The 15,809-nt window shown below is 52.3% G+C and overlaps 1 protein-coding gene across 2 annotated transcripts; it reads right to left on the bottom strand.

The window, feature by feature from the left end:
• Positions 1–211: 211 nt before the first annotated feature.
• On the bottom strand, positions 212–6,694 carry RABGGTA (Rab geranylgeranyltransferase subunit alpha). Of its 2 annotated transcripts, none has more exons than XM_042942842.1 (17): positions 6,506–6,694; positions 6,135–6,191; positions 5,866–5,976; positions 5,399–5,523; positions 5,025–5,212; positions 4,336–4,539; positions 3,955–4,038; positions 3,783–3,865; positions 3,592–3,693; positions 3,381–3,486; positions 3,231–3,282; positions 2,990–3,078; positions 2,769–2,857; positions 2,558–2,674; positions 1,587–1,700; positions 1,204–1,291; positions 212–450 (listed from the first exon to the last, which is right to left on the bottom strand). In XM_042942842.1, the coding sequence occupies exons 2-17, from the start codon at positions 6,135–6,137 to the stop codon at positions 302–304; spliced, it is 1,704 nt and encodes a 567-aa protein (XP_042798776.1). In that variant the 5' UTR covers positions 6,138–6,191; positions 6,506–6,694; the 3' UTR covers positions 212–301. The 2 variants fall into 2 exon arrangements, with proteins under 2 accessions (XP_042798776.1, XP_042798777.1); XM_042942843.1 differs by lacking the exon at positions 6,506–6,694 and adding an exon at positions 6,358–6,490.
• Positions 6,695–15,809: the final 9,115 nt, after the last annotated feature.

Genomic DNA, 15,809 nt, shown 5'->3' on the forward strand with positions numbered 1-15,809 from the left:
CGATTGGAGCCCCAGCCCCAACCAGAAGGTAAACTCTAATACAGCCCTTGCATTTAAGGCATCTGGGGCAAATTCTGCCCCAGAACAGAGACTCTGGTTCCCCATGGGAGGAAACAGCAGGACCGAGCATGAAATGAAAGGGCGAGGATGATGTGACACACCCTAACTCTCTCCTTTCCTCTTCCAAAATAGGTGGCAGTAGTAATGGTGGTGGCGGTGGCGGCAGCATAGCAGCCTGGGGGGCCTCTCCATTGTTTATTCAGTCCCAATAAGTTAAAGAACAGGGGTGGGGAAGGATCTCCTAGGTGAGGATGCTGTTAACTGAAGGCAACAGCTCGGCCAGGTGCTCAGAGATGCCCGCTGCTTGGCACAGGGGGTTGCCCTGCAGGTCGAGGAGGACCAGCCTGGGGCAGGAGGCAAGAGGCTGGAGCGCTGTGGGCTGCTGGAGGCCTTGGGCAGAAGAGTCAAGGAAAATGAGGCACGTTCCCCCAGATCCACGAGCTCCCGTGTATCTATTCCTGTTCTCCCTCAAGACCAGGGGCTGCTGCCTGGCGGTCTGGCTGGCAGGCATCTTGCACACTTCCCTGGAGGGAATAAGACTATAGACTGCAAACACCTGCCCACGGGGCCAGGCCGGAAGCCCAAGAGGCAGGCCAGATGTGGTATGAAAAGGAGCGGTGGGCTATGGCCAAAAAGAAAGCTAGCTCTGGCTCCAGGGATATCCACGACTCAACAATGGCCAAGGGTTGCTGAGTGGAAATGCAGGCCAAGAGTTGCTTTAACTTCCAATTTTTTTAAAAGTAGGCTCCACAACCAACATGGGGCTTGAACTCATGACCCCAAGATCAAGTGTCTTGTGCTCTACCAACTGAGCCAGCCAGGTGCCCCTAACTTCCAGTTTTTAAGTAGAATCAGAATTCTCAAGTTTTTAAATATGAAGCTTCCTGATTTTTAAAGTACCATGGGGTACCCAAGAACATCTGGAGGCTGCTGATTTACGAACTCTGGCTTGAGGAAGTCACTTCCACCCCGCAAAACGACCAGTGCAAGTCAATGATGGCCCACACAGCCCCAAGCTATCCTCTCTCCTTAGCTTAGACCACCAGTGGCCCCTCTCCCACCCACCCTGCTTGCTGTCTGTCCCTTCCCAGCCCAGCAGCTCACCCTACCCGCTGTCTGAAAGGCACCCAGAAAGGAGGATACGGTTGTTGCACAGTGAGAGCTCCTGTAGTCGGGGCAGGTTGGTGACACCGTCCAGGGACTCTATGGCATTATCATTGGCCTGAAGGACCTGGGGAGCAGGGAGGGCAGGGAAGACAAGGCCAGGCAGGCAGCTGTCAGCCTGGGACTGGTACAAACAAGTAGGGAGCCTGGGGTGATCGGCTTACAGTGCAAGGAAAGGGTCAGTCTAGGTGACCGAGGCAGTCTAGGTGACCTGGGGCAGTCTAGGTGACCGAGGCAGAGAAGGCACAGGGTCATTTGCAGGGGCTGGGAGGATCTGGACACCTCTTTGTAGGGTGGGCAGACTTCTAAGGTGGAGAAAAGGGAAGAGGGCCACCCAGGACAGCGATGAAGGAGTGCTTTACCTCAAGGCAGCGCAGGGCAGCCAGGGCAGGGGGCAGGGCTCGGAGACGATTGTGTGACAGGTCAAGATGAGTGACCAAGAGCAGCTGTTCCAGATGGCAGAGTACTGTCAGATCCTAAGGAGGGGAACGAGATACCCCGATGAGGCTTGGGGGAGGGGCCTCAGCCATCGTTCACAAGGCACTTACCCTCTGTGCTCCACACAGGCCCCTGGTGAGGAGAGGACGGGTAAGCTTACCTTACAACCACCCCCACCCCCAACCCCGACAGTATACACTCCCCATCAAGCACATGGGACAGCACAGGGGTGCAGGGGTGGGGTGGCCAGTGAGTGGATAGGAAGGAGGCAGCCTCCGGCAGGGACAGGGAATGCAGGAGGGCGCTGGGGTGGGCACAGACACTGGCAGGAGCGGGACTGCTGTGGCTGGGGGATCAGTCTGGTGTCAGGGGAGGCGGGCTGCGAGGACATGCTGAAACCGCTGTGTTGGGAATACTGGCTGGGAAAGACCCCAAGGAGAGGAAAAGAGAGTCTGGGAAGTTTGTCAAACATCTCCGGAAACTACTCAGGCTTTAGATGCCGCGGCCTGCTCCAGGGAGGGAAGCATCGGAGTGAGCGGGGGTGAGTGAGGGCTCGCTCTAAGGGAAGAAGGAAGATGTGACTGGCCCAGAAGAAGGGACGGCACGAAGAGGCCCTGATGACTCAGGATTTGAAACTGTGTAACAAGAATGATGGGGCAAGTGACGGAAAACAAGGCCAGGAAGAACAGGCTTGAAGGAAGAGGAGTTCAATCTTGGCTAAGAAAAAAGTCCAGAAAGGCACCTGAGACTGGGGCCAAAGCCAGGGGTATGGTGAGACCAGACTGAAGGCCTCAGCTGAGCCCATGGAGGAGACACAAGAGCTGGCCAGGGGATGAGGAGGAAGGGAGGGCCAGCAGGGCGAGGGCCCGGAGAAGGTGCGCACAGCAGTCCCTACCTTGTGACCCAGGTGCAGCACGCGCACCTCAGCATACTCCATCTTGAGCACACTGTTCTCCAGCAAGAACTTGCTGCGTAGGTCATCCAAGTACGCTGCCCGCATCGGGTCCACGGCCTGGCGGGGACGAGGAAGGCGAGCAAGGCCCGTCAGTTGTCTTCCTACGGCACACCAGGCCTCCCCCTTACCTGTTCCTCCAGGTCCAACTTGCCTTGAGGGTCTGGAAGTACTGGAGCGTCTCTTTCTCATACAGCAGAGGATCCAGTGCCCGCATCAGCAGGATGATAGTGAGCAGGCACCCTGAGGAGGGGAGGGGGAGGACTGTCTCTTCTAGATCCCCTGCTCCCATCTCTTGAGACCCTTCCTGCTCTCCCCAAGAGGCCCTCCTGGAAAGGGGCCTCTAGAGCAGGACCTCGGGGAATGGGGCCTCACACTTATTCTCCGGCTCCAGCTCCTGCAGCTCCTTACAGGATTCAAGTTCGGACTGTAGCACCGTGGACTTCTCCACCGACAGCTCACACCTGAGGATGAGCAAGGCGGGGGATGGGATGGCGTCCACTCAGGGTGCTAGTCACCCCCAGTATCCAGTCTGAGACCATATGCCCGAGCCTCCAGCCTCCCACCCCAGAGTCCAGACCTCCCTCTCCTTGTCTGTGTGCTTCCCTGTCATCACCTGAAGAGCTGCTCATCCGTGGCCGAGTCCCGGCACCAGCCCTCCTGGCGGCCTGAGAGAAGGAATGGGTGGTAGAAGGGGGCAACCATGAGAGGAGGAGAGGGACAGGGATACTGCTGCGAGGGGATAAAAACGTAGAGCTTGTGTCACCTTTTAAAAGCACACACTCCTTGTGGGCATCGCCTTCTGTCCAAATGACACGAAATGTATGCTGGGGCAATTGGTCATTGAGGGAGGCAGCAGGCAAGTCACAGAGCTGGGAGCACCAGGTTAAGGAAATGCTCGAGCCTCACCACTTTTCTGACTGTCCCACTCCAGCCCCACCCCAGTCCCCCACTCTGCCCCATCAATCCTGGGATACCCAGACGTGGCTAGGCCGGTTCCTGCCATCTGGGGTCCTCCACTCCACAGCCAGGGGTGACTCATCAACCAAGAGCAGCAAGGTCTCTGTCCTGGACCCCACCTGGCCCAGGAGACAAAGAGAGACCCGTCAGCCCCAACAGCACCGGGCCCACATCCATGATGCTCTCCGGCAAAAGCTGCAGGACTCACTAGGAGGGGCCGAGAGAAGGAGACAGTCAGACAGGCCTCATCCCGGCTCACGTGCAGGCAGCGCAGGGCATCCTGGGGGTCAGCTGGGGGGGAGACACAACCTCAGGTCTCCTTAAATCCTCTTCCATTCCTTCCAAGCCCTAAACACCCAGCCTCTTTCCTCACTGCTCACCTCGTCCCAGGAGCCAGCGGTGATAGAACCAGGCACTCTGATCATTGGGGTCGGTGAAAAAGGCATTCTGTACCAGCTCCAGCTCTGCAGGGGCCAAGGAGGCACAGGATCCTGGTGGGCTCCTGGCCGCCCCAACATCCCACCCTCACCCAGGAGTACCTCCAGCCCTCAGTTTCATCTATCTGTGGGCCTTGCACAGTGGCTACATGTATCAGCTGTATCTTTCCCACTGCAGAGGGATTGACTCTTATGTACCCCCAAAGCCAGGCACAAAGTAGGTGCTCAGTAAGCCCAAGTAGCAGGTTCAGGAACAGGGTTAGGCATCAAGGCTGGAAAGGAATCACTGCAGAGTCCTCCCCAGCACCCTCTGACCCTCCTTACCTTTGAGTAGCACATCCTCAGGGAGGCGTCCCTGTGGTCCAGAGTCTGGCGGGGGGTGCAGCTGGGGCAAGAGACAGGAGCGGTAATGCCAAGAGGAGTAGTTGGAAAAGTTTCGGGTGATGAGACTGTCAGTGAAGGCTAGCTCCTCTGCAGGGGGTACGGCTGCCTGTGCAGCCACAAACCGCCGGTAGTCCCAGCAGTGAACTAGGAAGAAGGGTGACAGCACATCTCAGAAGTCGGGCAAGAGGAGCTTCATAGCTAGAATCCCCAGAGTTCCCTTGGAGGCCCTTAAAAACACCTCTGTGTGGGGCGCCTGGGTGGCTTGGTCGGTTAAGCGTCCGACTTCGGCTCAGGTCATGATCTCACGGTCCGTGAGTTCGAGCCCCACGTCGGGCTCTGTGCTGACAGCTCAGAGCCTGGAGCCTGTTTCAGATTCTGTGTCTCCCTCTCTCTCTGCCCCTCCCCTGTTCATGCTCTGTCTCTCTCTGTCTCAAAAATAAATAAACGTTAAAAAAAAAATTAAAAAAAAAAACCAAACACACACCTCTGTGTGTTCTACAGAGCATGCATTTGTCTCCAGCATCCCTTCTGCCATCAGCTCAGTGGGCCTGTCCTGGTCATCCCTCCCAACTCTAGGCTTTACTGAGGCCCCAGGACCACGAGGTGGGACACCATCAGCAGGCACGTACAGTTCCGCTCATCGACCTCGAGGAAACGGGCACATAACTCCAGCTCCCGGGCCCAGTTGGGCTCTGGCAGGCGGCCCAGCAGCCAGCAGCGGTGGTGCCAGGTACCATAGGACTTGGGGTTCACCCGCAGGCAACTCTCCAGGAAGCCCAGTTCTGTTTTCACCAGAGAAGCCAACTCCTCAGGGGACCTGCACTCAAAGGGAAATGGGGCTCAGGGCCCTACAACACCCAATCTCAGCTCACTCCTGACTTTCTGCACTCAGCCCTCCACTCCCCTCTGCCTATGCTCCTGGCTGTCCCATTCTTCCTCCATCACTGGACCTGGGCAGGAGAGGGCTAATGCCACCTTCTTGGGGCCCTTAACTCCTACGCACTTTTGGGCCTCCAGCTGCTGAAGCACCTCTCGTCGACAGTTCCAGAGGGTGGCAAAGTCAGGATTGGCTCCCAGAATCTGGCTTGTCAGTTCCAGGACAGACTCATCCAGCTCACCAGCCTGGCGCTTAGAAGGCAGGCAGCAGGGTCAGAGGTCATAGGCAAATAACAAATAGAACTACTTTATATTCTCGGAATGCCTTTCTATACAATAGGTAGCATGCAGAACGCTTTATGGGTTTACATGTATTCTCTCATTTAATTTTCACAACCTTATGCAGTAAGCCCCATTTTACAGATGAACAAACTGAAACTTAAAGAAATTCAGTAACCTGCCCAAGATCACATAGCTTGTAAGTGACAGAACCCACATATGCAGCCAGGCAGTCCAACTCTAAGGCCCAGCTCTTGGCCTCTGTGCTATCCTAAGAGGGCCACCTGGTAAAGGGGCTACCTCTGAGGGCCCCACCTTCTGGAAGACAGTCTGGGTGGCTGACTGGTATAGCTTCAGCTTCTGCTCCCGCTCTAGCCTTTTGGCCTCCGCCTGCTCTTCCGACGTCTTCACCTTCAGGCGCCCGTGCTACAGGGATGAACGGGTTGGAAGGGCGCAGGCTGCCTTGCAGGGGCTGACCCACCGAAACCCCCAATGCGGAACCCCAGGTTTATACAGGGCAACGTAGGCAACGCCACGCGGGGCACGGGCATGGGGAGGTGAGGGGCTTTGCTCACAGTTCTCACCATGGTGCCGGCTCAGGGTTCAGGACCGGGGAGGGGTCCCTTGGAAGCCTGAGAAACCTGGGAAAAAAGTGTCAATCATGGGAGCCCCGCCCCCGCTAGCCCCGCCCCCAGCTGTTCCCCGGAAGCCGCACGCGAGCCTCGGAGGAGACCCCTGCGGTGTGAAAGGGTCGGGGAAGAGCAGCGCCCGTCCTGGAGGAGCGCTCACCCACACTGGGATTCGTACCCGTGCCGCCCTGCCCACAGCCCGATCTTCCGGGACCGGACCCGATCCAGGGAACTGAAGCAATAGGGACGACTCCGCGCCTAGAGACTGCCGCTACCCGCCCACCCTACAGATCCCAGACACTCCCGCCCCGTGCGGGCCGACCCACCTGCGCCGAGGGGAGGCGTGGGGGACGCTAAGCTGCCGCGCCTGCCACGGAGTCCGGGCGCAGGCTAGAGCGGCGCCACGCCCGGTCTCTCCAAGGCGCAGCGCCCTCTGCAGGCGTGGAGAGGGGCCGGCAGCGGAGTAGGCGGGCTCGGTAGACGCGTGCGCCGGTACTCTCTAGAAAGGCTAAATCCCTGATTTACTTCTTGTGTTTACGAGTGCGCGTGCGCAATGGCGCGCGCAAGCAGTAGGGGTTGCAATTTCAGTCAGCTGGTAGAACTGCAGTCTAGTTGCGTAAGTTTTTTCTACAGCCGGGAACTCACGCACTAGCCATCCTGCTGACCTCATTCTGGCCACTGGCCATCTAGTTGCCACATCTAACTGGTGGAGTTTCCTGTCCTTATCTCCACTGATCCCTGAAACTTTCACGTAGCCGACTTCCTTCCACTTGACACCCTTTCCTGGCTTCTCCTGCGCCTCTGCCCCAATCTTCTCACCTGTTCACCTTCTTCTCCCCTAAATGTTGGTGATGTCCAGGGCCCTTTCACCACCCTCTTTCACATCACACATTGTTCCTGGGAGAACATTTACAAATCCAAGCCTTCTCCTGCTTGGAGTTGGAGCTCCCCAGAGCTCTGTCCTGGGCCCACAGATTTTCTGGCCCCACACTTTCTCTGGGTGAAGTCATACACACTCATAGTTTTAATTACCACCTGGGAGTTGATAACACTCAAACTTGTGTCTCCAGCCCAGATGTCTCACGAGCTGTAATAATAAACATATATATGTGCACACCTATTCAAAAGCCTATTGGATATCACCTGGGTGTTCCAGAGACACCTCAAACTCCGAAAGTAAAGAGGTATCGTTGTCTCCCATTCATTCTTTTCTAAAAAATTAATTAATTATTTTTCAAAATTTATATCCAAGTTAGTTAGCATATAGTGCAACAATCATTTCAGGGGTAGATTCCCTGATGCCCCTTACCCATTTACTCATCCCCCCTCCCACAACCCCTCCAGTAACCCTCTGTTCTCCATATTTAAAAGTGTCTTACGTTTTGTCCCTCTCCCTGTTTTTATATTATTTTTGCTTCCCTTCCCTATGTTCATCTGCTCTGTGTCTTAAAGCCCTCATATGAATGAAGTCATATGGTATTTGTCTTTCTTTGACTAATTTCGCTTCGCATAATACCCTCCAGTTTCATCCATGTAGTTGTAAATGGCAAGATTTCATTCTTTGGATTACCAAGTAATACTCCATTGTATATATATATCACCTTTTCTTCATCCATTCATCCATCGATGGACATTTGGGCTCCTTCCATACTTTGGCTATTGTTGATAGTGCTGCTATAAACATGGGTGTGCATGTGCCCCTTCGAAACAGCACACCTGTATCCCGTGGATAAATGCCTAGTAGTGCAATTGCTGGGTCGTAGGGTATGTCTCCCATTCATTCTTAAACTTTTGCCTTTATGTTTTCCTATTGTAGTGAATGGCACTACTCTCTCCCCATTTTTCCTTAGTATCTCTTAAATACTCTTTCCACTCCCACTGCACTAGAATTTAAGCTCATGTCTTCCCAGATTGTTGAAAGTCTTTTCAATGTCCCCCGTCTCCACTCTGTCCTCTCCATTATGAGTTCATTCTCTGTGCTGTTGGATCAACTTTCCTAGAATGCAGGTTTGATTATATCACATCTCTGCCTAAAAGCCTTCTGTGGCTCCTGGGCCAGCTCAGAAAGGTTTCCTGGAGAGCCTTCATGGGGTTCAAGGTGGCCAGTGAGTGCATATGCATGAGTGAGCATATGTGATGTATTTGTGAGAAGTGTGTGTCCATGTGGTATGTGTTCATAGCTCATATTTAAGAATGCATGGCTTTAAATTCTTTATATTTCTTCCACATTTTTCTCAGGTCCTGGAAATGTATACAAACTGCCCACTATATAGTCTGTCCTTTCCTGGGCTCTGTAACAAATGACAGAGGAGAAGAGACACTTTTACTGGCCTCGTGTACTTGTGGTCCCAGTGAGGAAAGAGTCCCACCACTTCTTGGTTGTCTTTGTGCAGGAGTTTTGCATGCACGAAGGATCACATGTGGAGGCAGTAAGCAGAGTGCTTATAAACATGGACTGTTGGGTGCCTGGGTGCAGATCCTGGTTTGGCCACTTACTAGCTGTGTGATCTGGGAAAGGTACTTAACCCTCTGTGTTGAGTTTCCCTTGTGTCTCCGTTTCTTCAGTAGTAACATAGAAAAAATATCACTACCGGTGACAGTTCAAGTGAAGATTAGATAAAAGGACCTAATGTGAATGCTTAGCTTAGAACAGTGTCTATACCGAGTAAGGGCTCAGTAAATAGTAATAGTAGTAATATTATTATTATTATTTCTAATTTTTATGATAAATATTCAGGACATTGAGGCTCAGAAACACTAAGTAACTTGCTAAGGGCCATCCATGTCGTAAGTGGCCAAATGGGACCTGTGTCTGGTCTGGTCCAGCTCTCCCACCTCACTAGCCCTTTGTTTGCTTCTGTACACACTCACATGTGCAACCAGACAGCTGGGAACACAGATGCCCACAGACGCAGATTTGCCAGTCTTATATCCTAGTCACCAAGGGAGGAGGAAAGGGGATGGTTGAAAGCCGAAGTAGGCATGAAATACTTCTTAGTGATTAGCAATCTTGAAACTGGGAAGGTTGAATCAAGTAGGCTTAAGAGAGGAAGTGAGTCTCATGACAGAATCTGCTTCTGAGAAGGTAGGGCCTGGTTTAGGAAAGAGAGGGCAGGAAGGGCATTTCAGGCATGCATTGTGACGTGAAGGAGGGGGAGAACAGACTTGGCCGGCTGGCAGATAGCAGCAGAGCCAGGTGCCTTTGGAGATAAGAGCAATGGAATGAATGACAGGCCTCTTGCTTTAAGGCAAAGGGAGCTGTCAGGAGTTATATTTGGTCTCCTGTGTGTGATAAGTGGGAACCACACAGGTGCCTGAGGGTTATGATCTGAATGATGTTTAAGGAAGAGATTTTACTGCCCTCTATGTAGAAAAAGGAATAAGCAATAATTGAATACCAACTGAACCCTTAGACATCTTATTTAATGTAATCACTACCTATATGAAGTTGGTATTAGTATCCATATTTTATAATGAGAAAAGAATGCATACAGTGGTTTCACAGAGGTTAAGAGGCTTGCCCAAGGTCATACAGCTGGGAGGAAACACAGCCAGAATTCAACCCAAAGCCTGGGTGGCTGCTCCCACCTATGCAGTGGGCATTACCAGAAGCTCAAATTTGAGCTTCTTGAGGCCTGGAAGCCTGGTTCTCTTCTCTTCATGCTGACCACCTCTTCCCCTGCCGATTATTTCTCTGCAACCACTCCCCAATGCGCGCGTGCACACACACACACACACACACACACACACACACATTTACAATGTCCCTAGAACCCTGAGCCAGTCATGGACCAGAGATGGTTTGGAGGGCGGAAGCAGACCATGAGCCCTGGGTCGGGGCCCCATTTAAATCTTGGCTAGGAGCTAGACTTAGTGCAGTGCTGGGCTAGACTAGACAACTTTCTGCCGTGTTGAAACGTTCAATGTCTGTGCCATCCAGTATGGTCACCACTAGCCCTAGTGGCTAGTGAGCCCTTGAAATGTGGCTCGTGCAACTGTGGAAACACATTTTTAATCTAATTCAATTTTAATTTATTTCCATTTAAACAGCCACATGGGGGGGCGCCTGGGTGGCGCAGTCGGTTAAGCGTCCGACTTCAGCCAGGTCACGATCTCGCGGTCCGTGAGTTCGAGCCCCGCGTCAGGCTCTGGGCTGATGGCTCGGAGCCTGGAGCCTGTTTCCGATTCTGTGTCTCCCTCTCTCTCTGCCCCTCCCCCCTTCATGCTCTGTCTCTCTCTGTCCCAAAAATAAATAAAAAACGTTGAAAAAAAAATAATTGCTAAACAGCCACATGGGGCTAGTGGCTAGTACTGGACAGAACAGTTCTCCTGGGTGAGACAGACATGCCAGTATGTAAGCTAAAGTAGGATAGGGGCCCAGGGGCCCACAGAAGGGACACTGACTCAGATTGAGGTCAAGGGGAGTTTGTTCTAGATCTGGTGATATATAACATTTTACAATTTCTTTTCTTAAACTCCTAATGTTTCTTTTTTCTTCTTGTAAAACTTGTCAATGAAGCACAACATATATACTAAAAGCGTACAGCTTTGATCTTCCTACTTTAAACTCTCCAGCCACAGGTACGGGGAAGGAGGTTATCATCTCCTAGAAATACAGGGAGTAGAGAGGACTGTGAGGGGGTGGGGGGTCAATGAGTGGATATAGACTCGTAATAAGGAAGGACTTTCTAATAATTAAAGCTTTCCGAAAATGGAGTGAGTGAGTTGTGAGCTTACCATCATGGGAGATAATCAAGCATATGTTGTTCAACCATTCTTTGACAATGTGGTAGAGGGCATTCAAGGACCCGCCCCAAAGTTCTGAAAGATTCTGACCCTTGGGATGGAGCAGGGGATCAGATGGTTCAAAACCCAAGAAGATCCTCTATACTGCCCATTCCCCCAGAGTCCTGGGTTTCCTTGGGCACTTGGTCTGAGCGATTGGATTTTTTTCTCTTTTCCCTCTTCCCCAGTTGCTTCTGCCAGGCTGGGAGAATTCCTCAATGGCCAGCAGTGCCACCATATGCCCATAGCACACTTCTGGGCTGGGGGAAAGGAGGGAACCAGCTAGCTGATGAGAAGGGAGAGCAGGCCCAAAAGACAGAATGGCCTCAAAGGGAAAGTCCCTATGACAGAGCCAGGGCACAGTGGATGCTGACTCATGTTGGTGTTTTATGGGGGAAGAGATGCAGGGAAAGCAACCAGGAAGTGGGGCTGAAAAGCTGGAAAAACTCCCTGAGCCAGAACTGGAGCCTTTCTTTCTTACAGGAGCCAGGCACTGCACAGGTTTGGTGAAGAGGACATCATTGCCCTAAAATTGCTCAGAGTGCGATAGGGAAGCTGAAAGGACTCCATTTTAGAAAGGCTCCATTTCTGCTGTTTCTGTGCTAGACCCCACTTACTCATGCTCTATATTTCTCCTTGCATCTGAGTAAACCAAAGAAGCTGTGCTCCCTTTCCAAGAGGGAGGCTAGAAAGTTAATCATTCTTTGACTTTCATCCTAGACCCCTGCACACCTGATAACATCTGAGAAGAACCAGATCCTAAACATGTTCCAGGACATTAGCTTCAGACAAACTTCCACGGACACTGGCGTCAATACTTGCTACCTTCTGTGGTTTATGGAATAACTCCTGACACTTGCCTTTGATGGGCCCCTACCCTGGATGCCTGAAAGAACATGTCCCTTGGACCCCTTTCCAATATAAACCCCTAAGCCCAGGCGATGGAGAGACTCACTTCTTCTTTTCTGAGTCTCACAGATACCCCATCTGCTATACTCTATCACTTACACTGTTCAGTAAACTCTACTTTTACCTCCTCCAGGCTCAACTTTGAATTCAATCCTATATGAGGCCAAGGACCCTCTTAGCTAGTCCTGTGGAACCCCCTCTGGGTCCTGGGACCCAGCATGCCTATGTCAAGAGCATGGGTGGAGTTGGGAATATGGCCAAGAAGCTCGCAAGTGGCAACCATCACTGCACAACTCCAGGGAGTGCTTTGGGTGTAGGGCATAGGAAATGTGAGTAGTGCCAGGAGGCAGCAGCCCTGAGGTTCTATGCCCACGTGAGAAACAGAAGCCTTGACTGTGAGTGTCTGGACCAAGAAGGGGTGATTGGTAAATGAATACAGAGGGTGAACAAGTAATCCCAGAAAGAAGGTGGTGGGCGGACCTTGGTGTAGATCCAACCCTTACTCCTTCCCTGTCCCATTCATTCATTCAACAGATAGCAACTGAGTGCCCTCTGTGCTGGACACAATGATAGGCATGGGGGCCGTGGCGGTGAGGCAAACACAGGCCCAGCCCCTACCCTCATGGAGTTAATGGCCCAGAGTAGGGCTGCCCAGTAAAACTTTCTGGATGATGGAAATGGTGTAGAGAGGCAGTCACGTAACTGTATAAGCAAGTGTAAGGCTACAGTTATGCCCTTAAAGAGAGGGATGTAGTGCTGGGTGTGTCCCATGGGTGGGGGAACCTGCCCTATCCAGGGAAGGGGGTAAGATTTCCCAGGGGAGGAGCTTAGAGCTGGGGCTGTTGGTGTGGAGCAGGAGCCCTGGCTTGGGGCTGGTGGCACACTTCCTCTATGCTTCTCCAGCAGTGGGGCCTGTGGTGCCTGCATTCTAGCTCATTCTGTGGGGTGGAACAACCCCATTTCTACTCTCACTGTGAACTACCCAAGGAGGATAGTTAGACTGCATGTCCCCTCACCTAGCCTGGTGCCACAGTGGTTGCTCCACATTTACATAATCCAGCCAATCATGAAGCAATAATCACGGAGCCTCAGAACAGCTTACCCCATAGCAGTAACCAAGACTGCCAAGGCCCCTGTTCTCATTGAGCTTATACTTGAATCTGGGAGACAAACCCTGTAGAGGCAAATACATACAAGAGATGATTTTAGCCAGTCATAAGTGCCCCAAGGAGAATTAAACAAGGTATTGACCTAGAGTTGGTGGTGGTGATGGGAATCCTGGGAGAGAATGAATGACTGAATGAATGAATGGTGAGCAGTGAAGGTCAGATCAAGCACACTGAACCCCACTGGGCTGGGGCAGGGATTAGGAGAGGAGCCAAGACTCTTAGATCCCAGGGTGGGGGAGCTTAGGGCAAGGTGGTAGGGAGGGGTGGTCAGGGACGGCTGCACTTCAGGCCTCATGGGCAGGTCTGAGTGACAAGGCAGGAAATGGACAGGGAGTGCTGTGGAACCTCAGAATTTCAAGCAAGGAAAGAGAATACCTGGAATTGCTGACAGGAGCAGTATTGTGTGCCAGTCCCCTTGTGCACTCAATCATGACTCAGGTTTGAGTTCAGCGGGGGGCGGGAGGGGGGTGCGGAGGGCAGGGAGGTCCTGGAGTAGAGGTTTCAGGAACTTGTCTTGGGTTGGCCAGCCTCCAAGGGGCCTGCCCCCGCAGAGGTCCCCATGACCCCCACAACTGGCAGCCCTGAGCACAGGGCATGGAGGCTGAGGTGTGTGTTGTGAGTGGGACGAGGCCAAGTGCTGAGGAATACTAGAGAGCAGCAGTCTGGGGAGGGTCGGTCCTGGGCACATAGGCTGGCCCAGTCCACCTGACTCCAGGTAGGGAAGTGGGGCCCTCACCTGTGGATCCCGTCAGGCTTGTGAGCTCAGCCACACACTGGGTGGTGTGGACACTCCAGGTACTGTTCTGTTCTGTCTGCAGGGTTCAAACATTCTGTGAATGTGTGTGTGTGTGTGTGTGTGTGTGTGTGTGTGTGTGTGTGTGTGTGTGTAGGAGGTGTGAAGTCTAAGACCCAACCCCTGACCTGGGGGGCTGTCAGCCTTATCTAGGGGATGGTATGAGGACATCTATGGCTCTGACACTAGTCAAGAGGCAAGTGATTGTCATAGGTCCCCCAGAAAAGGGCAGGAACAATGGAAGAGGGTAGAAGTTTCTAGGAGGTTGAGATGAGCCTCGTGAGAAAAAATTCTGGCAGGTAGAAATGGGGCTGGGGTTGGGGGGAGGCGGCACCTCAGGGACCAGAACAGCTGGAGCAGAGGCATGGAAGGAAATATAGTCAAAATGAGAGAAGGGCAACTCTAAATTTGGCCAGGACACCTTTGGGTTGAGTGAACTTGGGAACGCTTTCACCATTCTGCCCAATCTCCAACCCTCTTTGCCAAAAAGAAAAGGTCCTCCAAAACCAAAATGAAACCAACTCCCAAAAAAATGAAGCAGCAGAGACAGGGGAATGTGGGGGAAAGACCTCGCCCTCTAGAGTCATACGTTGAAGCCAGACTCTTTTCCTATAAAGACTTGCAACCCAAGGTGTCTCGGTGGCTCAGTCGGCTATCTCTCTTTCTCTCTCTCTCTCTCTTTAAAAAAATTTTTTTAATGTTTATTTATTTTTGAGACAGAGAGAGACAAAGCATGAATGGGGGAGGGTCAGGGAGAGATGGAGACACAGAATCCAAAGCAGGCTCCAGGCTCTGAGCTGTTAGCACAGAGCCCAATGTGGGGCTCGAACTCACGGACTGTGATATCATGACCTGAGCCGGTCAGACGCTTAACCGACTGAGCCACCCAGGCGCCCCACTGTCTCTTATAAAGAAAGTTTATTTATTTGCAAGAGATAGCATGAGCGGAGGAGGGGCAGAGAGAGAGGGAGAGAGAGAATTCCAAGCAGGCTCCACACTATCAGCATGGAGCCTGATGTGGGGCTTGAACTCACGAACTGTGAGATCATGACCTGAGTTGAAATCAAGAGTTGGACGCCTAACCAGCTGAGCCACCCAGGGGCCCCAAAGTGTCTGACTCTTGACTTCAGCTCAGGTCATGGGTTTAAGCCCCATGTTAAACTCCACCCTGACAGTGAGGACCCTGCTTGGGATTCTCTCTCTCCCTCTCTCTCTGCCCTTCTCCTGCCTTCTCTCTCTCTTGAAATAAATAATCTTAAAAAAAAAACAAAACAAAACAAAAAACCTTGTAATCTGGACAAGTACCTCAACTTTTCTGAGCCTCAGTTTCTAAAGCTGTAAGAGAATACTTACCTCATATGGCAGATGTGGAAAGATTAAGTAAGACTTAGGCAGAGCAGTTAGCTGGTGCTCAACAAACACGAATTCTCTCAGCCCCAACAATAACACAAGTCTCTGGCTGTCTCAGCTGTGTTAAAGGGACAGTGAAGGTCCAGAGCTGAGTCACCTTTGCTCCCTCCTACATGAGCCCCTCTGGGGATGCCGGGCACTGTTTGTTTATGGAGTTCTGGCTTTGCTTGTTTCTTCTGGAACCACCTCTTCAAGAAGGGGGGAGCCAAGATCTGCTCACTGGAGTACAGGTGCATACGTGTCTGTAGTTGCTAACAGAAACTGCACCAAGCTGACCCTACTTCCTCCCTCTGCCTCTTACCCAGCATTTCTCACAGCCTCCTCCATGTCCAAGGGCCTAAAAAAGGGACCTTTTCTTGCCTAGATTCTCCCATTATCAAGGTAAGCACAAGCAGCTTCCAGTTCCTCTGCTCTTCTGGCACACAAGTCGAGGCAGACTCTGGACCCTTTGACCTTACTCCAAGCAAGCTGGCCCACTTCTAAGCACCCTGGGGCACCTTGGTACAAGGCCAGTGGGACTCACCCACAGAAGGGCCAGCCTGTTCCTGTCCTTAGGCCCCACTC

Source organism: Panthera leo, chromosome B3 (genome assembly GCF_018350215.1).
Source record: "Panthera leo isolate Ple1 chromosome B3, P.leo_Ple1_pat1.1, whole genome shotgun sequence".
Classification (NCBI taxonomy): Eukaryota; Metazoa; Chordata; class Mammalia; order Carnivora; family Felidae; genus Panthera; species Panthera leo.